This window comes from Cervus elaphus, chromosome 27, assembly GCF_910594005.1.
Source record: "Cervus elaphus chromosome 27, mCerEla1.1, whole genome shotgun sequence".
In the NCBI taxonomy this organism is placed as follows: Eukaryota; Metazoa; Chordata; class Mammalia; order Artiodactyla; family Cervidae; genus Cervus; species Cervus elaphus.
Genome location: NC_057841.1, coordinates 55,341,109 through 55,366,636, shown reverse-complemented (window position 1 = coordinate 55,366,636; position 25,528 = coordinate 55,341,109). Strand labels below are relative to the sequence as shown.

Here is a 25,528-nt window from a genome sequence, read left to right as displayed (position 1 = left end):
GCCTGGAGTTAAAACTCCCCTCCAGGTCCTCACCACTCTATGCAAAACAAAGAACTCTCTCACCCGAAATAAAAGTGGACATTTAAGGTTGAAGATGCCCAGCTCCCAGCCGGTCCCAGCCTCTGGCCGATCTCCAGAATTCCTTGCCCCAGCCGTTTAAGAGATAACTAGTCCGAACAACCTTGGAGAAGAACAGGCCCCCTTAAGACAGTAGATTTCCACATATGTGCCTATATATACTCTTTTCTTGGGTTAGTGCAGCAGCTCGCTAATCTGACTGCTGCCCCTTCCCGCCTCATTAAAGGTGATCTGTCCCTGGAAGGTGCGGGTCTCATTCTTTTCCCGAACCTTGCCTTCTCTAACTCCCTTACCCTACAGATAGTAAATGTGCCAAGAAATGTACTAAGGACTAGAAATGTGAAGATCAGAGAGATAGTGGAAGTTTATAAAAATGAATAAAAAAAATGATATGGCTTTTGCATCAATGGAGCAAGCAGCATGCTCTGGGGCATGGCACGTAAGAAAGCTGAAAAAGTAGAGAGGACGAAATGGTAACATACAGTTAAAATGTCAGGAAGTCCCTGGGAAACTGCAGAAACGTTTTTATCTCAAGAGTTAACAGTAAGCAGATTTGTTCCTTTGTAGATCACACATTACGCACATAGTAATCACTTGATTGGAATAATAAAAATCTGTCGTTATTGACTTGGAAATATTTCAAGGTTTCTTTACCGACTCTTTATGCTATCTGTTCCTTACTTTGCAAATAATCTGTAACTCTAAGAAGAGTTTCTTTTTTCATTTTTAATTGGTCTGCTGGGGATGCGAATGGGTAAGAACCAAACCAGCTGGGCACCCATTTTACTTCAGACTGTAGTTCACATTTAAATTTAATGCATTCAGACAACTCTATCCACATGTCCATGTGGTAGTCGTGTGTCCAGAATTTCCAGGATAGTCTCAATGTCAAATATTTTGCCTTTAGTATCTATAGATACATTCTAACTTATAATAAATTTTCTACATTTTAGCTAGGAAAATACTAAAGCACTGAAATTCCCCATCAATTTAAGCCGGAAAACACAAATTTTCCACCTCATTAGAACTGATGCAAATGTGTTCCTTTTTATAGCTGAGTAGTATTCCATTGTATATAGGTACCACAGCTTCCTTATCCATTTATCTGCTGATGGACATCTAGGTTGATACAGGACAAAAACCATCACAATATTGTAATTATCCTCCAAATAAAATAAATATTTTTTTTAAAAAAACTGAGGCATCGGGTGGAGAGGGAGGTGGGAGGGGGGATCGGGATTGGGAATACATGTAAATCCATGGCTGATTCATATCAATGTATGACAAAACCCACTGGAAAAAAAAAAATAAATAAAAAAAACTGAGGCAAAAACACACACACACATAAAATTTCCATACTATGATATTCTACTATAATCTCACTAATTCAAGATGTGTAAGGGAAGTCTCTTCAGAGTAGTACAAATTTAAGTTCATAACTAAAAAGAAATGTAAAGTTATTTTTATTTCATGTGAATTTGAATCTAAATGCTACCATGATATTTTATAATTTAGTAGTAGTTCATGCGGAACTTTGATGGTAGAGAGTTGATAGAAAGTATTTATTCCCATTTCTTTGAGGAAGGGCTTCCCTTCTGACTCACAATCCAAAAATCCAATCCCTTCTGGCTAAAGAATCTGCCTGCAATGCGGGAGATCTGGATTCGATCTCTGGGCTGGGAAGAGCCCCTGGAGAGGGAAAGGCTACCCACTCCAGTATTCTGGCCTGGAGAATTCCATGGACTGTATAGTCCATGGGGTCCCAAAGAGTCAGACACGACTGAGTGACTTTCACTTTATTTGAGGAACCTGATGTTCAGAGATTAGGTCTTCATTTAGGTTTAATTAAATACCATTAATTTAATTAAAGAGGTGATATAATCAGAACTAGAACTTGGGTTCTAACTTCTGTTAGTTATTTTATAACATAAAAGCTTACCAACTAGAATATGAGTCAGACAAGCTAGCTCATTACCTCATCATTACATAAATCACAGAACAAAATGTGTAGACACTAACGTGAATGAAGTATTACTGATAGTACACAAAAATATGCTCCAAATCCATTTGGATATAATTCAAGTCCTCCAATAAAACACAAAGACAATTTACATTCTCCAGCAGTTCTAGATAAAGAAATATTGAAGAAGCCCATGGATGTTTCCTACTTCACCTTATTAATCACATTAAACTCCCATTTCTGAGAGGCCTGTAATGGACATTATTTCTGTTTCAAATTAGAATTGATTTTGCTTTCATCTGCATTATTTAATTTGTTCTACAAAGTTCATTGGTGGTGGTATGGGGAGAGGTTCTCAGCAAAATCAAGAAAAGCTAAATTAAAATTCAAACATAGCTTAAGGGAGACATGTTCTTTTTCTTCGTGAATGTATACAAACAAAGAGACGAAGATGCCAAGTAAATATTAAGAGACTTTGGGGATGGAGTGAGGAAAAACCCAAGGTGCAATAACATAGGAACCATAGATTAACTTTCTTTAGACTTTCAATCATTCATGGAGTGATTTATTCTTTATTCATTTCCTAATTTTAAAAACAAGTCAGGGACTTCCCTGGAGGTCCAGTGGCTAAGAATGCACCTTGGAATGCAGGGGACATGGGTTTGATCCTTGGTTGGGAAACTAAGATTCCACATGCTCAGCCTTCCTGGTGGTACAGTGGGTAAGAATCTGCCTGCCAATGCAGGAGATATGGGTTTGATCCCTGGTCTAGGACGATTTCACATGTCACAGAGCAACTAAGCCTGTGCCCCACTGCTACAGAGCCCGCATGCTAAAACTTACTGGGGCCTGTATGTTCTAGGGCCTGCGAGCCACAAGTACTGAGCTCTCAGGCTACAACTACTGAAGCCTGTGTGCCTAGACCCCATGCTCCACAATAAGAGAAGCCGCAACAAAGAGCCTGTGCTCTGCAACCAGACAGTAGCCCGCTGTCCGCAACTAGAGAAAGTCCAAGGGCACCAATGAAGACCCCACGGCAGCCTTAAATTAAAAAAAATACATTAATTTTTTAAAAAACATGATCTGGAACAACTAAGCTTGTGTGCACCAACTACTGCGCCCCTGTCCTCTGGAGGCCGTGTCCTGCAACTCCTGAGCCCGTGAAGGATGCAACAGAGATTCCCCGTGGCACCCCTAAGACCTGATGCAGCCAAATTAATTAATTAATTCAAAAAGTAAATTAAAATATAAACAAGCCATTCCAGGGTTCAGCCTCTTCTCTTCCTAAATAAAACCTTTAAGCTCCTAACAAAGTGCTTAGGGTGTGGTTTCGGGCAATTTGAGAGTTTCTCAAAATAGCATCAAATCCCACATCTGTAACATGGAGAAGACTAGCATTCTTCTCTGCGGAGAAACAAGATGGGTTCAGAAATGCAGTTCATCGATTCAGTAAGACCCTCAGACATTCTTCTCACAGCGATGAACACGATGAAGACAGAAAACCACACTACAGATGATTCAACTCATTCAATTAGTTTTAGTGAATGACTCCATGTTTTTAAAACTGGCATAAAGGAAGGCCTGAAACCACCACCGTCCTTGCTTCCATCTCAGTGAATCCTTCTTACCGCTGCCTCAGAGACCTGCGGCTTTGATTTTCCACTCTTCTTTGTTTACAAAAGCCCTTTCCTGGGATTGCTGGACCAAGAGATTGTTCAATGACTTCCTCAATCACAGTGATTTCCCCCCAGAGGCTTACTAAGTGCCCAGCACTCGAGAAGCTCAGTGTGTGACCGTGTGTGTCAGTTGCTCAGTCTTGTCTGACTCTGTGACTCCATGGGCTGTAGCCCACCAGGCTCATCTGTGCATGGAATTCTCCAGGCAAGAATACTAAAGTGGGTGGCCCTTCCCTTCTCCAAGGGATCCCAACCCAGGGACTGAATCTGGGTCTCCCGCATTGCAGGCAGATTCTTTACCATCTGAACCACCAGGGAAGCCCTAAGACTTCCCTGAAAGCTTAAGCTTATACAGGAGACCTACCCTGTAAATCTCATTCTGTCTGGTTTTCTATTGGGGAAAAATGGACCAGCACACCAGCTATCGTCAGCTCCAAGACAGTCTAGTCAAATGAATACAACTGTGTATAAAATTTGACCTGCCATCTAAATAAATGAAATGCAAAGACTGCATCTATACCTTTATTTTACTTTCTTCAATATGGAAGTCTTCCTGTATATTGTTACTAAATACCTTACTTAAAAATGCTAGAAAATACAGTAGAAATCAACAAACAGGATCATAGGATTTTTTTAAAAGAGAGAAGACCTGAGGTATTTCCAAGGGAAGACAGAATATTATTTGCTAGAGAATCTTTCTCTAGCAATGTGTGCTGTATATAGTTGTCACACCAGCCACCTGTGAGCCCATGCCTCAGGCATGCAGAGCACCACGCCTCAGGCCAAAAACAAACAGAAATTAAGGGAAAAGCCTATTATAGCCAATCCAGTGAGAATAGCACAGGTGAGAAAAACTGTATCAGGCTGAATCTGAAAAATGCTAGACAGGCATAAAATAACCAGAAGATTATTTCTGATTCCCACAACTGGCTGGTACAAGGTTAATATGCTGGTTAGAGGGTATTGCTGGGAGGTGATAAGCTGAATCAAACCTTCTTTCCATTTCAAACTTTGTACTTTGATGTATCATTCTCTGTATTATTACCTAGGGCTGCATGATATGAAAATATTTTTAAGACCCTCAAAATTTTTAATTTCTGAAAGTCAACCAGAGCCAGGGAATCTGAATCATTTTGAATTTTTGGAATCTCTCTTCCATCGTAACTACTGCCTCCAAACTACACACACCATAGCATTGTAACTATGCTGACTTTGGTATTCTACACTCAGTCGTTCATGTGACAGGCACTGACTAAATGCCTATGAACCTCCATGTCAAAAGGGATAAATCAATACTTTTAGAGGAACACACATCTCCAACCTTTCTTCCATAATTGCAGAGAGAGTCATAAGTAGGGACATGGTGAAGTCCATTCTCTAAGTGTTACTTAAGGAACACCTACCCTCACTTGAACATAAGAATCTGGTCTCAAGGATTAAAATCAGGGCCTTCCCTGCTGGGCCAGCACTTAGGAACCCACCTTCCAATGCAGGGGATACAGGTTCGAGCCCAGGTCGGCCAACTGAGATCCCACATGCCGCAGGTCAATTAAACTGGCATGCCGAAACTAGTAGAGAGCCCGTGTGCCACAACTGCTGGGCTCCTGCACACCACCACCAGAGAGAGGCCTGCTCAACGAAGACCCACTGCAGTCAAAATTTAAAAAAAATGAAGTAAAATCAAGGAGAAGTGCAAAGTGTTTGTTCAGGTGGATTCTGCTATTCCATCTGCAAGCCTTTTCCTCACCCACTTATCTTATGGGCCTGGAATGGACAAAAGGCAAGATTTCTGCCCAGGTCAGGAGAGGAGATAGAGAATGCATGGTGAGTCATGAATGTGCACAGGAAGAGAGCCATCAAAAATCTAACTCAGAAAGATGGCATTCAGGACTTCCCTAGCAGTCCAGTGGTTAGGACTCTGTGCTTCCATTGCAGGGGATACATGTCCGATCCCTGGTCAGGGAACTAAGATCCCACATGCTGCAAGTAAAGATCCAGTAAGTAGCAACTAAGACCGGTGGCAGCCAAAACAATAAACATTAAAACAAACTGGCATTCAAGTCAAACAGTGACTTTTCTCTGGCAACTAGCTGTTACCTACTTTCTCTGCTGGGCTGAAGAACGCCGGGTACAAATCACGGCCACCACCACCACCACCAGCACTGTGATGATGCCAACGGTGACCACGATGATCACAAGCAGGTTGCTGTTCTTCTGAGGAGTGACGCTGCCGTGTGGGGGGTGCATCTTGCCAATGGGTGGTTCTGGGGAAAGAGAGGCAAGTGGAGATCAGGTTAAGGATGTCTGGGAGCCCATGGCTTATCATGCTCAGCTAAGGATTCAGAGTTCCTAGTGTTCTGAGCATTCCTGAAGCTGGGGGGAAAAGGCAATGAAAAAATGACAGGAAAGATCTAAGTTATCTACCCATGATAAATGAAACCAAGTCCACACAGAAACCTACACGGGAATATTCATAGCTACCTTATTCAAAATTGTCGCAAGTGGGAAACCCCAGAGCCATCAACTGATGAACGGATGAAGAAATGTGATATATTCAGACAATAGAACACTATCCAGTCATAAAAAGAAAGGAAACGTTAATACATGATACAAAATTAATATGCCTTGAAGTTGTTATGCTAAGTGAAAGCAGCCAGACACAAAAGCCAGACATCATATTGTATGATTCTACTCATATGAAATTGTGGGTTTCCCTAGTGATGTAAAGAATCTGCCTGCCAATGCAAGAGACTCAGGTTCATTCTCTGGGTTGGGAAGATCTTCTGGAGAAGGAAATGGCAGCCCATTCCAGTATTCTTGCCTGGAGAATCCCATGGACAGAGGAGCCTGGCGGGCTACATACAGTCCATGGGGTCGCAAAAGAGTTGGATACAACTCAGCGACGAAACAACAATTTACGTGAGATATCCAGAATAGGCAAGTGTATAGGGACAGAAAGTAGTTGAGTGTTTGCCAGTGGATGTGGAGAAACGTGATTGGCGAAAAACCACTTAATGGTACAGGGTTTCGCTTTGGAGTAATGAAGACATTCTAGAACTAGATAGTGGCGATGGTGGTAGAACCTTGTGAAAATGCTAAAAACCACCGAGTTGTATACTTTCAAAGGGTGAATTTATGGTATGTGAATTATATCTCAAAGAAAAAACATAATTATGCTTTCACACGGAATAGAAAGTGGGGAGGATGGGAAGTATGCTGCTTTGGGTGATAAGATTCCACCATGACACGAATCAGAACAGGCTGAGAAAATATTATTTATTTGATGCTGTGAAAGACAAACTATTTGACACCCATCACTCACACTTTCCATTCCTTTACAGCAGTTATCTATAAAGCACATTTAATTTTCAACCTGTCAAGGGTATATGAATCCTACTTAAAAGCAGCCACAGGGTTGGAAAGAGGCCATAAAACTCTAATGTAATTTTTTTCCTTGTTTTGCAACTGTACCTCATGGCAGACAATATTTAAGTGAAAATAGCAGAATGATAATTTGCTTATATAAACAAGCGTGACTAATGAGCCTTTAAATAGCTTTTTTCATGCCTTTATCTGTAAAATGGAAATAATAATATTTACTGTATGTAGTTACTGTCAGAATTAGAAAAAAAAATACATGCAAAACAACTATCTCAGTGCCCTACACAGAGTAATTGCTTATAATATCACTATACTACTGAAATATTAAATAAAATTTTGCCTAACTTAATAATCTACCATACCATTTGGGATACTTTTGGTGTGGACTTCTAAACTCCACATTTCCTAGAAAGCTTGTAGATAATATTCAATGTGAAATGTAACTTGTTTTCACAAGTGAATATAATAACCCAGCACTTGCCTTAAAAGTGAAACACTATCTTTTGATAACTAACTTATCTAGGAATCGTTGGTTTTTTTTTTTAAAAGATAGTCACCTAATTTTAAACACATTATTGTTGACTCAATATTATTGGAAAACAATAAATGCTACCAATATAACTTGAATCTCAGGGGTGGGTAGCTCATCAAGTCTTTACATAGTACTTGCTGTTAAAAGATTCTGATTATAAATGAAAGAAATAAGGTTTCCTTGAAGCAACTTTTTCCTTTATGACAAAGGAGTGAGGCAAGTAAGGTCAGAACTTTGTTAGTTTTACTTACAATTTAAAAAATCATGTTGCAGTTATACCTCAACATGCCGTTTCTGTTCTTAATAAGTTACCTGATTGGTATAAGTTAACCTTTTATGTGACAGCATACAGTGGAGGCATTTGGGGAGCTCGTGGATTTTATTACCTTAATTTAAATTTAACAGGTCACCATTTCTGACAAACTTAGTTTGAGTCATACATGGCAGTAACACTGGGTAAATATTTTTTAAGACCATGTAAATTGGAATTGCTTGGACCAGAGAAGGAAAAAAAAGTTCCTATGTGTTAAATGTTCTGTCTTCCATTCCTGAAACATGTACCCCATGTGGGTCATGGTGATATGAACAGAATGTCAGATTTCTTCTTACTTGGGATCAAGGCATAGCTAATAGCAGAGAGATGCAAAAGCTCCATTTCTGAGATAAGTTTCTGGAAGAGGAGAGAAGGACCAACAGCCAGATTATGAAACCACTAAAAACTATTTATGGGACCACATATATACATACGATTTCATAATAATTTTTATGCCATAGTCTTATATATTATGTGGCCTGAGAATAATTCCCAAATTAGAATGCTGATTGCTCATCCCACTCCCCCCCAAAAGAGAGGCATAATCGTTGCTTTCAATTCACTGTTTTATATATATATATATTAAATTATCTCTACAATTGGTGCTTTAAAGAAGAGTTCATGTAAAAAGATGTAACATGAAGATATAATAGGAGGTCACTGACAGAAGATGGAGGTCATGAGAAATCTCATTATAGAAGTGACATTTAAGCTGAATTTTAAAGTATTGTTAGGAGTTAGTTCTTGTTCCTCTATGAGGGAACTAACAGCAGACTGTGTGTATGTCTGGAACACTGGGAACAAAGAGGAAATGGCACAAAATGAGGTGGGAAAGATAAACAAGACCCTGCTCATATGAGCCTTGTAGATCCCATTCAATCATCCTTGGTAAAGCTACAAATGGTTTAAGAGTTTTCAGCAAAGTGACAGGCTTCATTTATTCTAAGGAGATATCTCTTCCCTCTACATGGAGAGGACTTGGTGGTGGAAAAACAGACCAGCTAAGAGGATACTGAATTCGCCAGGTTAAAAGGAGATGATCCCTTAAACTGAGATGGTGGCAATTTCAGTCAAGCAGAGAGGACAGGTACGCCATAGAGCTGGCAAGGAAATGAACAAGCTGGATTGCACATGGGGGAGGGTAGAAAGGAAGGTTCGGGCCTCAGCAGCAGTCCTGATGTCTAGGGTGGGGGAGAGGCTGAAAGTACAGGCAGACTCAGTGGGGCAAGAACAGAGGTTCAGTCTTGAATAGGTCAGAGTTGAGGTCTCACGATGAATCATAAAGAGGCAGCCTGAAGGTCTGTGTTAGAGATGTAAATGTGGGAGTTGGTGTGTAGATGGAATCTGAAGCCTGGGAGTGGAGATCACTGAATCAAGGGCACACAGTGAGCAGAGACGCGCTCTCAAGACTGGTACTCTAAGTGTTCAGGAGAAGGCGAGGACCTGGCCAAAGAGAAGTCAATATCAAATGAGTTTCCCAATGCTTATTGATGATGGAAAACTTTTTTCACGGAGCTTCTCAAGGGACCCATGTACCTTGTAACAACTTCTGGAGGTTGCTAATCAAGATGAGTGGTTTTTAAACTGGGGAGATTTTACCCCGCAAGAGGAAATTTGGCAATGTCTAGAGACAGTTTGGGTTGTTCCAACAGAGTGGAGAAGAAATCCTCCCGGCCCCTGGTGGATAATGGCCAGGGATGCTGCTACACTTCCCATAGTGCACAGAAGGAGCCCAATGACAAATGTTATTCAGTCCCAGATGGAAATAGTTCTGTGGTTGAGAAATCCTGATCAAGCTGAACACTTCCTATGTTCTGATGAAAACTGAGGTCCAAAAACGTAAGTGACTTGATTCACACATTTCTAAACCAGGACAAAGGCACATCCAATACCTGGAGCTTGGGATTAGTCTGAGGTCCTTAACATCATTTTAGATGTTTAGATAGTAGGTGGGCACAGCCTCTTGTAGACTAGAACTTGAGACACCTGAGATGCTCCAATTATCTTTACATCAGGGAATTGAGTGTAAAATTTTATTTCTGGACCTTTCTTTTGGCATTAAGGTGTCTGTTGGGTGCCCTGTAATACTTTACCAACCTCAGAATGACCATCTCATGCAAATATGGAAAGAGTTTCTCTGTATGCTCTATTTAGGTTAGTTAAAATGCTATTGAGTTAAATAAACGAAGGTTTTCAAAACTGGAGGGCAAATCATGGCTTTTTCTCCTAAATGCAACATTTAAGTCATGTTTTTCAGAATACCAAATATGGTTCTAAACACTAAAAAATTAATCAATAACATTAATTTTAAAATAATGCTTCACCAAAGTATCACATCTGTCAAATTAATTGAGTTTTCAAAGGTTAAAGCCAATAAAACAACATTTTTGTAGGGTTTGTAGATTTCTTTACCAAAATTATTAATTTTGAAGACTATGGGAAAAACTACCAACATAATTGGTGATTTATCTTCCACCATAAGAAAACAACTGAATTGAAGTAATTTTCACTGTTGTTATCCTTCAGACAAATATAAACTACAAAATCACATTTTCAGAAGTTGAAGATTCTCCTGCTGCAAGAAGGTGAACCATAAAATTGAACGCATCATAAAAGTAAAATACTATCATATCACTGCATATTAGCTTTGATTCTACCCGTCATCAGAAAATAATTTAGAAAGCCTCTTCAGTTTCCTCAATTTAATTAAGGGCTTCCAACTTCAAGAATAAACATGAACTATAGCTTTGTTTTTCTTTATTTGAGTTCCAAGAGCGTTGCTTTTAAAAGAGTGACACATAAGAGAAAGTAAATGATTAGCAAGCTCTAAATTTATTTGCAACTGGCTTGAGTATTCTGACAGTAAACCATTATTCTATTACAATCCTTTGAAGGATGAATCCAGCAAGTAAAAGGAGAGATAGGAAACCTCTATAATTCTGTCACTACATAAGGAGATGTATGAAATTTTCATTGTATGTGAGGTTCAAAAACTCAAGATTTTAAAGTGTTCTTGTTGATGCAGCCTACTTTGCAAAGGTGGGGGGTGTTAGAGTTTTATCAGTCAAGGTGTCATTTGTATATATAATTTGAAAATATACCCTCTTCCTATGGTACAAGATGTTGGCAGAATTTTAATTAGGAAGGTAGAGCTTTCAAATGCCTTTGCTGAATTGCATATAAGAGCACAAGCTAAAGGCAAATTACATATTAATATTTACCATCATTTACTGGATAGCAAAAAAGAACAGGAAATAGATTAAGCATGCCCTCTACCATCCATGTCTCTGAGGTTATCAGATCACCTTAATTAATCATATAGCCTGTAATAATTAGTTATTTCAGTAGGGTTTCTAGAAATGTTTCAGGTACTTTGTTCATCCCACTTATTTAATAGGAAATGCCTAGAACATCATTAAGTGATGCAGAAATCTGAGAAGGGATAATGCCAATAATCTATCTAAAATGGCTCAAAGTCATTGGATGTCATTTATTTATTTTATCTTCATGACTCTCCTGTGAGATAATGTATATCAGATCAAATTTAAATACAATTATATTTCTCACTAGGAATCTTAAATAGTAAAAACAAAAATACAATGACATGCATTTCTCTCAATTACTGTCTTTCTCTTCATCTGAAGTCTGCCTCCTGTGAAAAGAAAAGTTCTTATCTTTGACTTATCTGGCCATGTCAAATTTGGGCTAGGGTTTCTTTTTGATTAGGAATTCATTCTCTTTTGAACGGCAAATTCAAATAGTCAATACCAAACTTTTAAACTTGGTACTGATCCAAAACTAGGTTTGCCAGATTTAGTAATTAAGAATAGAGGAGGTTCAGTTAAGTTTGAATTATTTCTAGTTGCCTATGGATATGTACATTGAGAGGCCTACATACATTGAGATGGTAATCCCTTGCAATATTTTTCTTTGCCTCAGCTCTTAGGCAATTAGAAATAATACAAATTTTACTGGGCCTCCAGTATTTTCAGCTGTTCCATTGGGCATTTCTGTCCAAGATTAGTGTTCTTTAGGACACGCCATTTAAGAAATATATTGTTCTGTGTTCATGGCTTACATTTGCTTCATCTGTAACACATATAACCGTTGTTCAGCAGTGATGGAAACTGTGAGGAAATAATTGTTCCTTCTCAATTGTCTGTATAGATTGCCTCTTAATTTCCTGGCACTCTGACTCTTCAAAAAGTCCTAGAAACTTCAGTTGATGAAACTGAATGGGTTTCAGCTTGCTGTACTTTTGACGTCACCTCTCTTTAATAAAATTTCATTTTTGGAAATATTAAATACATAGAGTACTTTCAGACTGAGATAGTTAACAGCCCTGCATCATTTATAAAATTCTCTATGTCTAGGCTTTTCTAACTGACTATTTTGTGTACTTGTCAGCTCTCATTGCCGCTGTCTCCTAGTGAAATAAGCTCCAAGTTTACTAATAATTTCATGCTTGTATTATCCCCACTAAAACCCTAAGTTTGAGGTTATTGGCACTTGCAGTCAACAGAAAATTTGCCTCAAACATGCTAGAATTAACCATTTAAATTAATGTGATTAATCCAATAGAACCTAATTTATATACTTACCATTCAGAGTGCTTCTATCAATCAAATTCGTATCAACTGGCCAATAACTTCCATCTCCATGGCGACCTGTTCATTGGGAAGATATATCAGAATGTTAGTGGACCTACAACATGGAAACACAAGTGAAACAAAACAGACAACAATAGTATTTAAAAATAAAAAACTGAGTAAGATTAATTTATCTACCTCAAAGACAGCCTGAAAATAGTGATAACATTATACTTTGCAAGAAAATGCTATTTTCTGTGTGAGGAAAAATCTGTCATGAAAATACTCTTCTAAACAAGCTAAAGCTGACCCCTCACTTCCTCTTTTTTTTCCTCCAATATCCTCATTAACAGGCCGCCAACAGGTACATCAGGGTTGTTCTAAGTGTTTATCTTGAACATCTCCGAACAGAAGGAACGGGGGTGTTGGCTCCTAGAGAGACAGAGCCCGCCTACTCCTTGCTTCAAGGGGTCTAGTCTAGGCTGTTGCCCACTAGACATGATTTTGTGGCAAATTAGCATTACTACTTTACAAGGGGACAGCACTTTTTGCCTGGTAAGTTGTCTTTGTGTTATATGCCAAGTAGGTGCCTGAGAATGAATTATTGAATATGGAATAAAGACTAGGGGGTGTGTCACAAGACACATAGTCTATTTCTTACAAATACACTAAGAAACGAGGTTTCTTGAGCATCACATTATTGGAAGCACTGCCTTCTAATAGGTGTTCAACAATTACACGAGTAGTCTTTAAGAGAACTGAGCCAGACATTAACCAGAAGTAATTATGCTATCATCCACATTTAATTAACAGTTTTTCACTACAGGTAATTCCCTTTTCTATTGGTATGTTTGTAGAACTGTAATTATTTGATTAGATTTTGAGTTCTAGAATATCTATTAGAAAAAAAACATTTGGGAGTTGAATCTCTATACAAACACAAGAGTGCAGATAATTCTTTATTCACTTTGGAGTGTGATTTCTGAAAGTGGTTATCACCAGTGGGTGATGTTGAGGAAGCCAGCTAGGATAACACTCGTTGTTTTTGTCAGATGTACAGATTTTTTTTTTTTCCTTTTTGAAGACTTCCAAGTCCTGCTCCTGTGACATTCCTGTGCATACCAAACTTTCTGTGGTTAGCGCTTTTAACTACAGCTTTTCCAAGAGCTTATCATTTTATTTGCAAAAGAATTGTGAAGAAACAAGTCTTGTTACCAGACCATGCATTCATAATTTTTAAAAAAATTCTTTCAGTGTCAAGTCAGAGCTGAACTGAGGGTGTTGGGTTTCCAGCAAGCATTGATAAATTAATCCAATCACATTACATTCTGTTTCCAGGATAAATTGGTACGTTTAAAATCTGCTGGTCAATGACTCTGGGTATATAAACAAGTGGGAATTAGGATGGAGGTTCCGGTGTGTGAGGCAGGAAGGAATGGTGGTGACTGGGCTTCCCTGGCGGCTTGGATGGTGAAGAATCCATCCGCAATGTAGAAGACACAGGTTCGATTCCTGGGTCAGGAAGATCCCCTGGAGAAGGGGATGGATACCCACCCCAATATTCTGGCCTGGGAAATCCCAAGGACAGAGGAGCCTGATGGGCTACAGTCCATGGGGTCACAAAGAGTTGGTCATGACTGAGTGACTTAAAAAAGAATGAAATAAGCAATTGTGAAGACATTTTGGGGGGCGATGACTGAAACATAGAGAAGCCTAACCCTTTCCCCAAGCCCCTTGTTTGTGTAACTCTGACACACCTGGGATTTCAATAAGCGTTGCCCACAGGACACTGACAGATCAAGGCTGGAAGAAATGAAGTGAGACAGAAGTTCTGTATGAATATTAAGATGACTTTTCACACATCTGAAAGCAACTAGATTGCAAAGCAGTCAGCCAAAAGAGATGCTAACAGCCCCATCACTTAAGCCACTAAAGCAATAAATGATTCCTGTTGGGAGTCATTCTGTATTGGCTGGAAATTAGGTACATAGCCTGTGGAGGATTTTTCCTATTGCTCTAGCATCCTGACAAATGTCTTTTTAATGAACTTTCTTATTCTCCCAGCTAGTTTGTGGGAAGATGCAGAAACAAGCCCCTGAGCACATCCATATATTACTTAAACATAAATCTCTGTGGGTATAGCACCCTTTAGATTCAGTGAGGCTATTGATTACATGGTGAATTTCAGTATGCAGAAGAATATCCGATGTCATAGGTTAGAGCTCTGTGTAAGATAAAGGAACTCGAGATACTTTTGAAATAACAGAGCAGCTGAAAACTTAAGCATTCTACTCACATAATCTAAGGTACTGACATCAGTTAATATTTTGTTGGTTATAATTAGATGGATACCATGAAAGAAAATTAAGTAACTCTTAACAAATCCAACAGGAAATACTTTAAGGAAACTTGATATCATCAACAAGCAAGATTGGATTCATGGTAATTTAAGACTTCTGGCACCTCTTCAGTAAAGACACACAAAACTCATTTTGGGGATATCGAGGAGTCTGGGATCTCTTTATTTAAAGATGTGGGAATCAAATATCATTTTGTGTGCTTCTATGTTTTTGTTCTCTAAAATATGTCTTTTAAATCCCAAGAAGTCTTTTTATGGGCAAATTGGGTAAATGTGTGTGTGTATGTTTGGTCACTCAGTCACATCAGACTCTTTGTAACACCGTGGGCTGTAGCCCATCAGGCTCCTCTGTCCACGGAATTTTCCAGGCAAGAATACTGGAGTGGGTTGCCATTTCCTCATCCTAGGGATCTTCCCAATCCAGGGATAGAATCCACATCTCCTGCACTGGCAGGCAGATTATCCACCACAAATAACAAGTTAAAAACAGAAGATTCTCCTGCTATCTTAAGGCAAGAATCACAAAATTGTCAGATGAAACACTGGACTATTACTATTTCTCATGTCAAAAGGGCTTTTTGCTGTAGTTGAAACATTAGATGTGTTTTGTAAAGTTGGTGAATTTCATAAGCACTGATTAAGGGAAAGAGTGACCTAATTAGACTGTGGAAGATGAAAAGTCACTTAAAAGTAAAGATAGAAACTACTATTCGTTCCCAGAGGTCTTAATTTTTTAATGGAGCATAAAACTGATAATAATTCACTCAAAATATACTAAGTGCCCACTATAGGCAAGGCATAGTCCTAGATGCTCATGGGAGGGGTAGCATAAAAAGATTTATTAGATATAGAACCTGCCAAGACAGATAGCGTTGGCTCACTGAATCCAAATCCTATACAGGACTATTTATGGTTAATATTAGCTAATATCAGATCATTTTTAACTTATTCTGACTTTAAAGATTTAAGAATAAGTTAATTCCTACTATAAAATAACTATTACTAAATTGATTTACTATTACTATAAAATCACTACTAGGTTTCAGTGAAAATATCTTTCATTTATCTAGTATTTTTAAAAGAAGTACATGCAAATAAAAGATAATACATTATTTTTAGTCTTGTACGTTTCACAATTGAATTTATCTTAAATCCATTGATTCCTTTTTTTTGCTTATGGTACTAAATCTCTAACATTTTTCAAAATTAAAAATTACAAATAAGTAATAAATATATGGATTTTTAAACCCAACATTTGTGGAAGTAATACGTGTGAATGTATGAAGTTTTTAAAAATTATTCAAATAAAGCTCCACATAGTTCAAAAAACTAGAGATAGGTAGTTTCTTTTTTCATTAAGGAATTAGTAATATGATTTTACAGGAACAACAGGAATGAAAATGTCTATGTAAATATAGTATTATATTCTCAAGAATATAAAGAAGAGCTCTTGTGTTACTCTGTACCCAAATTTCCTAATAGAAATTAGGGTGAGGAACAGAATTAAGATGATAAAGTAACGAATCTCCTAACCAACCATGGATTTCATCCAGATAATTCCATCCAAAAAACTGTTTCTTCCAAAAAGTTTTGATTACTGAAGCAAAGCACCTTTCTCTGGTTTCAGAAAGAAGAGAAAAAAAAAAAAAAGGCCATGATCCCATATTTGACTTGAAAAGAAGAAGACTGGGACTTTTTCAAGTTATTTAAAAATATTGTATTTACATACCTCTAAGGAAGGTCCAAACCAAAAAATTCATGCTCCTCCACTGTTTACACTCTTTAAACAGTATAAATGCTAAAGTCACTTAAAGAGTTATTTTCTATGCTTTATTTAAAGGATAGATCATCTTATTTTGGCAAGAGAAACAAACTCCTTTAGGCAAAAGTTAGTCTCCATGATTTTCCTACTAGCTACTCTCTGGATTGAGAGAAAATGAGCAGAGGTAACATAAATTCTTTCGGGATGTGTGCTCATTATTATATTTCTTGGTGCTTACCACAGTGACATTTATACCATACTCTCAATACTTGATAAATGACTAAACTCAGAACACTTTGTAATGTGTTAATAACAAACATACTTTAAGTTATTACTATTACACGTTAATGTTTATGTTATTCTTACATTATTACTTAAAATATTGCTTCTATATTTGTACTGAAGTGTGTAAAATTAGACAGTATAATGCTTACATCAGACATGAAGTTTTAATACATACGGGCAGATGAAGAATATTCCCTATGGTAAAATTGTTTAGCACCTCAGTTCAGTTCAGTTACTCAGTCGTGTCCAACTCTTGGCGACCCCATGGACTGCAGCATGCCAGGCCTCCCTGTCCATCACCAGCTCCCCGAGTTTACTCAAACTCATGTCCATGAGTTGGTGATGCCATCCAGCCATCTCATCCTCTGTCATCCCCTTCTCCTCCTGCCTTCAATCTTTCCCAGCATCAGGGTCTTTTCAAATGAGTCAGTTCTTCACATCAGGTGGCCAAAGTATTGGAGCTTCAGCTTCAGCATCAGTCCTTCCAAGGAATATTCAGGACTGATTTCCTTTAGGATGGACTGGTTGGATCTCCTTACAGTCCAAGGGACTCTCAAGAGTCTTCTCCAACACCACAGTTCAAAAGCCTCAGTTCTTTGGTGTTCAGCTTTCTTTATAGTCCAATTCTCACATCCATACATGACTACTGGAAAAACCATAACTTTGACTAGACAGACCTTTGTTGACAAAGTAATGTCTCTGCTTTTTAATATGCTGTCTATGTTGGTCATAGCTTTTCTTCCAAGGAGCAAGCGTCTTTTAATTTCATGGCTGTAGTCACTATCTGCAGTGACTTTGGAGCCCCCAAAAATAAAGTCTGTAGAAAAGATTAATTCACCTAGAATTTGAGTTCTAGAGTGGTTTTTCTGAGTGAATGTTTATAAGTTCAGAAAGGAGTGAATGGAAATTTATTCTGCAGAGGACATAGAAAAAGCTGAATGTGGTAGTTCTAATCTATTTTTAATCCATTCTTCCTGACTGAAGTTAACAGAGGGTCCTTCAGAATGGAACTCACACAATCAATCCCAAGATATAGGCCATAATGTAAATTAAATGGACAGACTGGTTGTCTAACATTCGTTCAATATATATCCTCCCAAGGATACACAGCACTGAGATATCTTCTTGATCTTAGAAATTGTTTCATTGAAGATAATTCTGGTGATAATGAAGGGAAGTGCATTGATTTTCTGTCTTGTATACCAGTGGGTAAAGATAATGCATTGATGCCATGTGAATATAATTTTACTGCTCAGTACACAGATTATATTGAGATATATTTAAAGCAGATGCTTTTCCAGAGGCTGAAAAATGTGACTAAGAGTTGGTAACCCTGCTGACTTTGAAAAAAGGTATCAAAACTAGGAAGCAAAATCATAGCCTATACCTAGGCTATTTCAAACATATATTAACAGAAAAATGAATGAGCTCTTTTCATCCTTTCCTCAGGTTCAACACATTGTTTTCAAGCTAACATGAAAGAAAGTTCACTGATTAAAAGAAAGTATAATATTACTACTTCATATACAAGGGCAACTAGCATGTACTGAGGCTGCATTGTTGTTATTCAGTTGCTTAGCCATGTCCTAATCTTTGTGACCTCATGAACTGCAGCACCCCAGGCTCCTCTGTCCTCCACTACCACCCGGAGTTTGTTCAAATTCATCTCCATTGAGTTGGTGATGCTAACCATCTCATCCTCTGTCACCCGCTTCTCTTGCCTTCAATCTTTCCCAGCATCAGGGTCTTTTCAAATGAGTCTGTTCTTCACATTCATCAGGTGGCCAAATTATTGGAGCTTCAGCTTCAGCATCAGTCCTTCCAATAAATATTCAGGACTGATTTCCTTTAGGATGGACTGATTGGATCTCCCTGCAGTCCAAGGGATTTCAACAGTCTTATCCAACACCACAGTTAGAAAGCATCAATTCTTGGGGCTCACACTTCTTTATGATCCAACTCTCATATCTGTACATGACTACTGGAGAAACCATAGCTTTAATTATATGGACCCTTGTCAGCAAAGTGATGTCTCTGTTCTTAAATATGCTGTCTAGGTTTGTCATAGTTTTCCTTCATGAGTGCAGTCACTACTGCAGTGATTTTGGAGTACAAAAAAATAAAATATGTCACTGCTTCTGCTTTTTTTCCTTCTACTTGCCATGAAGTGATGGGACTGGATGTCATGATCTTAGTTTTTTGAATGCTGAGTTTCAAACCAGCCTTTTCACTCTCCTCTTTCACCCTTATCAATAGTCTCTTAACTTTCTACCAGCAAAGTGGTGTCATCTGTATACCTGAGGCTGTTGCTATCTCTCCCAGCAATCTTGATTCCAGCTTGTGATTCATCCATTCAAGCATTTTGAATGATGTAATCTGAATATAAGTTAAATCAGCAGGGTGACAATATACAGCCTTGATGTACTCCTTTCACAATTTTGAAACAGTTTGTGTTCCATGTCCAGTTCTAACTGTTGCTTCTTGACCCATGTACAGGTTTCTCAGGAGACAGGTAAAATGGTTTGGTATTCCCATTTCTTTAAGAATTTTCCACAGTTTTCTGTAATCCACACAATCAAAAGTCTTAGCATAGTCAGTGGACTGAAGTAGATGTTTTTCTCAAACTTCCCTACTTTCTCCATGATCCAGTAAATGTTGGAAATTTGATCTCTGGTTCCTCTGTCTCTTTGAAACACAGCTAGTACACCTGGAAATTCTTGGTTCATATACTGCTGAAGTCTGGTTTGAAGGATTTTGAACATAACCTTGCTATCATGTTACTGTAGATGGTGACTGCAGCCATGAAATTAAAAGATGCTTACTCCTTGGAAGAAAAGTTATGACCAACATAGACAGCATATTAAAAAGCAGAGACATTACTTTGCCAACAAAGGTCCATCTAGTCAAAGCTATGATTTTTCCAGGAGTCAAGTATGGATGTGAGAATTGGACTATAAAGAAAGCTGAGCACCACAAATTGGTGCTTTTGAACTGTGGTGTTGGAGAAGACTCTTGAGAGTCCCTTGGACTGTAAGGAGATCCAACCAGTCCATCCTAAAGGAAATCAGTCCTGAATATTCCTTGGAAGGACTGATGCTGAAGCTGAAACTCCAATACTTTGGCCACCTGATGTGAAGAACTGACTCATTTGAAAAGACCCTGATGCTTGGAAGGATTGAGGGTGGAAGGAGAAGAGGACGACAGAGGATGAGATGGTTAGATAGTGTCACTGATTCAATGGACATGAGTTTGAGTAAACTTCAGGAGTTGGTGATGGACAGGGAGGCCTGGCATGCTGCAGTCCATGGGGTCGCAAAGAGTTGGACACGACTGAGTGACTGAACTGAACTTGCTATCATGTGAAATGAGTGCAACTGTACAGTAGTTTGAACATTCTTGGCATTGCCTTTCTTTGAGATTGGAATGAAAAACTGACCTTTTCCAGTCCTGTGGCCACTGGTGTGTTTTCCGAATTTTCTGGCGTATTGAGTTCAGCACTTTAACAGCATACTCTTTTATGATTTTAAATAACTCAGCTAAAATTCCATCACTTCCAGTAACTTTGCTCATAGCAATGCTTCCTAAGGCCTGACTGACCTTACATTCCAGGATATCCAGCTCTAGGTGAGTAACCACAGCACCATGGTTATCTGGGTCATTAAGACTTTTTTTTTTATAGTCCTTCTGTGTATTCTTGCCATATCTTCTTAGCCTCTTCTGCTCCTGTTAGATCCTTGCTGTTTCTGTCCTTTATCATGCTCATCCTTGCATGAAATGTTCCCTTGATATCTCCAATTTTCTTGAAGAGATCTCTAGTTTTTCCCTTGACATTGTTTTCCTCTATTTCTCTGCCCTATTCATTTAAGAAGATCTTATCTCTCCTTGCTATTCTCTGGAACTCTGAAGTTGGGTATATCTTTCAGTTTTCCCCTTGCCTTTTGCTTCTCTTCTTTCTTCAGCTATTTATAAAGCCCCCTCAGATAAACACTTTGCCTTCCTGCATTTCTTTTTCTTTGGGATGGTTTTGGTCACCACCTCCTGTAAAATGTTATTCCTAGTTCTTCAAGCACTCTGTCTACCAGATCTCATCCCTTGATTCTATTAATCACCTCTACGTATAACCATAAGGGATTTGATTTAGGTCCTACCCGAATGGTCTAGTGTTTTCCCTACTTTCTTCAATTTAAGCCTGAATTTTGCAATAAGGAGCTGATGATGTGAGCCACAGTCAGCTCCAGGTCTTGTTTTTGCTGACTGTATAGAGCTTCTCCATCTTTGGCTGCAAAGAACATAATCAGTCTGAGTTTGGTATTGACCATCTGGTGATGTCCATGTGTAGAGTCGTCTCATGTTGCAGGAAAAAGTGTGCTTGCTATGACCAGTGTGTTCTCTTAACAAAACTCTGTTAGCCTTTGCCCTTCTGCCAAACTTGCCTGTTATTCCAGCGGTCTCTTGACTTCCTATTTTTGTATTCAAATCCTGTATGATGAAAAGGACTTTTTTTCTTTTTTTGCTGCTAGTTCTAGAAGGTCTTGTAGATCTTCACAGAATCAGGCAACTTCAGCTCTTCACCATCGTTGTTTGGGCACAGACTTGGATTACTGTGATTTGAATGGTTTGCCTTGGAAATGAGCTGAGATCATTCTGTCATTTTTGAGATTGCACCCAAGTACTGCATTTTGAACTCCTGTTAACTTGGAGGGTTCCTCTGCTACTTCTAAGGGGTTCTTGCCCACAGTAGTAGATATAATGGGCATCTGAATTAAATTCACCTGTTCCCATCCACCTTGGTTCACTGTCTAAGATGTTGATGTTCACTCTTGCCACCTCCTGCTTGGCCATGTCCAGTTATTTACCATGCTTCATGGACCTAACATTCCAGGTTTCTATGCAATATTGTTCTTGATAGCATCAGACTTTCCTTTTGTCACCAGACCCATCCACATCTGAGCACCATTTCCACTTTGGCCCAGCCTCTTCATTATTTGTGGAGCTATTATAGTAATTGCCTTCTGCTTTTCCCCAGTAGCATATTGGACACCTTCCAACCTGGGGTCGGGGGTGGTGGTGATGGGCTCATCTTCTGGTGTCATACTTTCTGCCTTTTCATACTGTTCATGGGGTTCTCCTGGCAAGAATACTGGAGTAGGTTGCCATTCCCTCCTCCAGCGAACCAGGTGTTATTAGAACTCTTCCTGTGATCTGTCCATCTTGGGTAGCTATGCACAGCGTGGCTCATAGCTCCATGGAGTTATGCAAGCCCCTTTGCCAGCACAAGGCTGTGATCCATGAAGGGGGTTATTGAGGTTTTGTGCTCAAGGGTCCTGTGGCAAGTCTATGAGCAATAATTGATGGGAACGGGAAGGCATTTGGTGACCTACTCTCGTCAGACCCAGTGCAAGAGAACCAAATAAGCCATTGTCCATCTTTTCCTTGACCATGAGAGGCATTTCTTTGAGGGGTTCTGATTTCTGCCTTTATGCCATAAAATATAAATAAAGTAGGTTCTGACAAGAAGTAAATTCATTTTCTTAACCCCGGTCTCCCGCACTGCAGGTGGATTCTTTACCAGCTGAGACACAAAGGAAGTCCAAGCCTACTGGAATGAGTAGCCTATCCCTTCTCCAGTGGATCTTCCTAACCCAGGAATCAAACCGGGGTCTCCTGCATTGTAGACAGATTATTTACCAACTAAGCTATCAGAGAAGCCCTCTAAAAATCCTTAGAAATCAGTATAAAATATAAGATTATAATTTCATATACAAATGTCATGAATAGAGTGAACATATAGTTATTATGAAGATTAGGATACTTTAAGGGTGAAACAACCTGCCATTATCAATTTTGCCTGGACCCAAGTGTCAATCAGGATACTTCTGGACAAAACAGAAATTTATTTGTTCTAGACATGAACAATTTAAACAAATAAACTCTTAATTCCTAACTCTTGATTGACACTGCAGTTTTATTCTGGGTCCTGATTCCCTGTTCAGTTCAGTTCAGTTCAGTTGCTCAGTCGTGTCTGACTCTTTGCGACCCCATGAATCGCAGCACGCCAGGCCTCCCTGTCCATCACCAACTCCCGGAGTTTACTCAAACTCATGCCCATTGAGTCGGTGATGCCATCCAGCCATCTCATCCTCTGTCGTCCCCTTCTCCTCCTGCTCCCAATCCCTTCCAGCATCAGGGTCTTTTCCAATGAATCAACTCTTCGCATGAGGTGGCCAAAGTATTGGAGTGATTCCCTGTAGCACATGCATAATCTTTTCTGGAACATGGCAAATGATGTGTAAAGAAAGTTGTGCAAGTGATGTTCTAAACTAGGAAAAATTTTACAAACATTTCACTTTTCATCTTTTGCAAATACAGATAAAAAGCAGCACTAGTCCAGACCAACTCATGTCTGGATTTCTAAGCATGTGGCATATGTCAATCAAAGAAAAGAGAAGAAAAAATTCTTGTATCTATGAAATACATATGCATGTATGATGCTAGGAAAAATATTTTCCTTAGAAAAGACCCTGATGCTGGGAAAGATTGAAGGCAGGAGGAGAAGGGGACTCCAGAGGATGAGAATGATTGGATGGCATCACTGACTCAATGGACATGAGTTTGAATAAACTCTGAGAGTTGGTGATGGACAGGGAGGCCTGGTATGCTGCAGTCCGTGGGGTCACAAAGAGTTGGACGTGACTAAGCAACTGAACTGAAGTGATAAATATTATAAAATAAACACATATATATGTGCTTATCTATTTCAGAAGAACATTGGTTACTGTTATGGACTCTAACATGGCTCATTTTCAACATCTTCCAAGGGAGAACGGATTAAAAACTCAAAAGGCAAATATCAGGGGACCAACAGAACCATTCAGATCAATGAGATCTTTTGTTCACAGGAAACAGTTAGCCTCATCAAAGGTTTCAGGAAAGGGAAGCTCATACATTCTGATATATATGACTTAAAGTACGATTAGTCTGTGTCAGTTCATCTGGTCACAAAAGAAAACTTTTGTGTCAACTGCTCCTGATCACACATGCCATAAGCTCCCGCCTATGAAAAGTCAAATAAGCTTATTAGTTAGTGCAAATACCATTCACATAAGCTTAGAAGAAAACTTCTGTTAAAATTTAATTGCTAACAGAATAAAAAACAGTGATAACAATATTACTGATATGGTAAAGCTAAATGGTCTCTGAATCATTTCCTCTCACAGGAATCTCTCTGAATACATTCTTTCTGATAATGTATCTGGAATAATGGCCAGCATATGGGTCTAAGAAATCATTTTTAGAGGCAGCCTAGTGTTTATGAAAATCTAAAAAGCATCCTGTTTCTTTAAACATTCTTCCCTGGATGACTAGATCTTCCCAAGAGCCTATCCATTGACCAGACTGAAACATGGAGGTGAGGCTGGGTCTTACGTGGATTATAAAAGAGCAACCATTCCCAAAGTCTATGAGGGTCTATTATAGCTTCCCCCACCTGGACGGTCCACAAGTCTATCCAGAAGGCAGTGTGAGATATGGTTGTGTGTTAGTGAGGTTGCCAAGTAGCACAGCAAGAAGTAACAGAAGAACATGAATGCTCTTTCTTCTCCAAGTGACTATTATAGGGAAGTTGTAACTGCAGTATGAAAAGTGGAATGGGAGCATCCTGCTGGCTGCACTGTTAGGATGTGGAAATAACAACATGGTTGGAGCACAGAACTTCTTCATTCATGTATCTGTCCATGCTCCATCCATCTAGTCCACAAATGTGTTGAGTGGACCAGCCACTGCTCTAAGCATTAGCAATATAAAAGGACTACTGCAGAGGTTCATAATCTAGTGAGAGAAAATATGTTAAGTGAATAATAACAACTACATTATAAAATTAAAAAGTTAAAAAAAAAGATTTTAAGTATGTGCACATGGCAAAACAGGACTATTGACTATTTCCACCTAGAAAATGATGGAAGGTGTTTCAGGGGTGGCATCTGAGGCGACATCACTCAGGGTGATCCCTGAGTTTTCAGTGGTGACACCTGGGAATTAAAAGATGAGTGTAAAAGTACCAGAGAAGAATGAACTGGGTAAGCTTAGAGAAAGAGGCCGAGATGAAATCATAAAACTCATTCTATGCTTTACAAAAGAGTCTAGAGTTTTTCTTATAGGGGACAGATCCACTGAAGGTATTTTAAGCAGAACAGTGACTCAATCAAACATGCATTCTAGAGAGATGATTCTAGCTGAGTGTGAAGAACAAATTAAATACAACAGGAAAGACTCCTATAATAAATAGGGTGAGGATACTATTAATTACAAATTCATGATGTAGACGTTATTAGCTCCGTTTTATAGATGAGCAAACTGTGGCTCAGAAAGGCTGACTAACATACTCCTTTTAAATGGTTGGATCTGTCCAACTTTGATGTGATGATTTTACCATTATTGAACAATTTAACAAATGAAAGATGGCGAGGGAATGAGTGTGGGCAGAACTTAGAGCATCTCCTAGAGTTGATCAGGGCGCGTGAGTGGGAGGGCTTTGCCGGGCGGGTTTGACCTAAGAGGGCAGCTCCCTTTTCAGTAAGGCACAGAAAAACACAAC

General features: G+C 38.9%; 1 protein-coding gene across 6 annotated transcripts in view; it reads right to left on the bottom strand.

Annotated features, from left to right (window-relative positions):
• DCC (DCC netrin 1 receptor) overlaps positions 1-25,528 on the bottom strand; it is a 1,228,196-nt gene that overhangs the window by 91,796 nt on the left and 1,110,872 nt on the right. For all 6 annotated transcript variants that reach the window (XM_043889644.1, XM_043889645.1, XM_043889647.1 and 3 more), the window contains 2 exons: positions 12,542-12,607; positions 5,816-5,978 (listed from right to left, as the gene is read on the bottom strand). In XM_043889644.1, the coding sequence (XP_043745579.1) occupies positions 5,816-5,978; positions 12,542-12,607 (229 nt within the window). The remainder of the gene's footprint in view (positions 1-5,815; positions 5,979-12,541; positions 12,608-25,528) is intronic.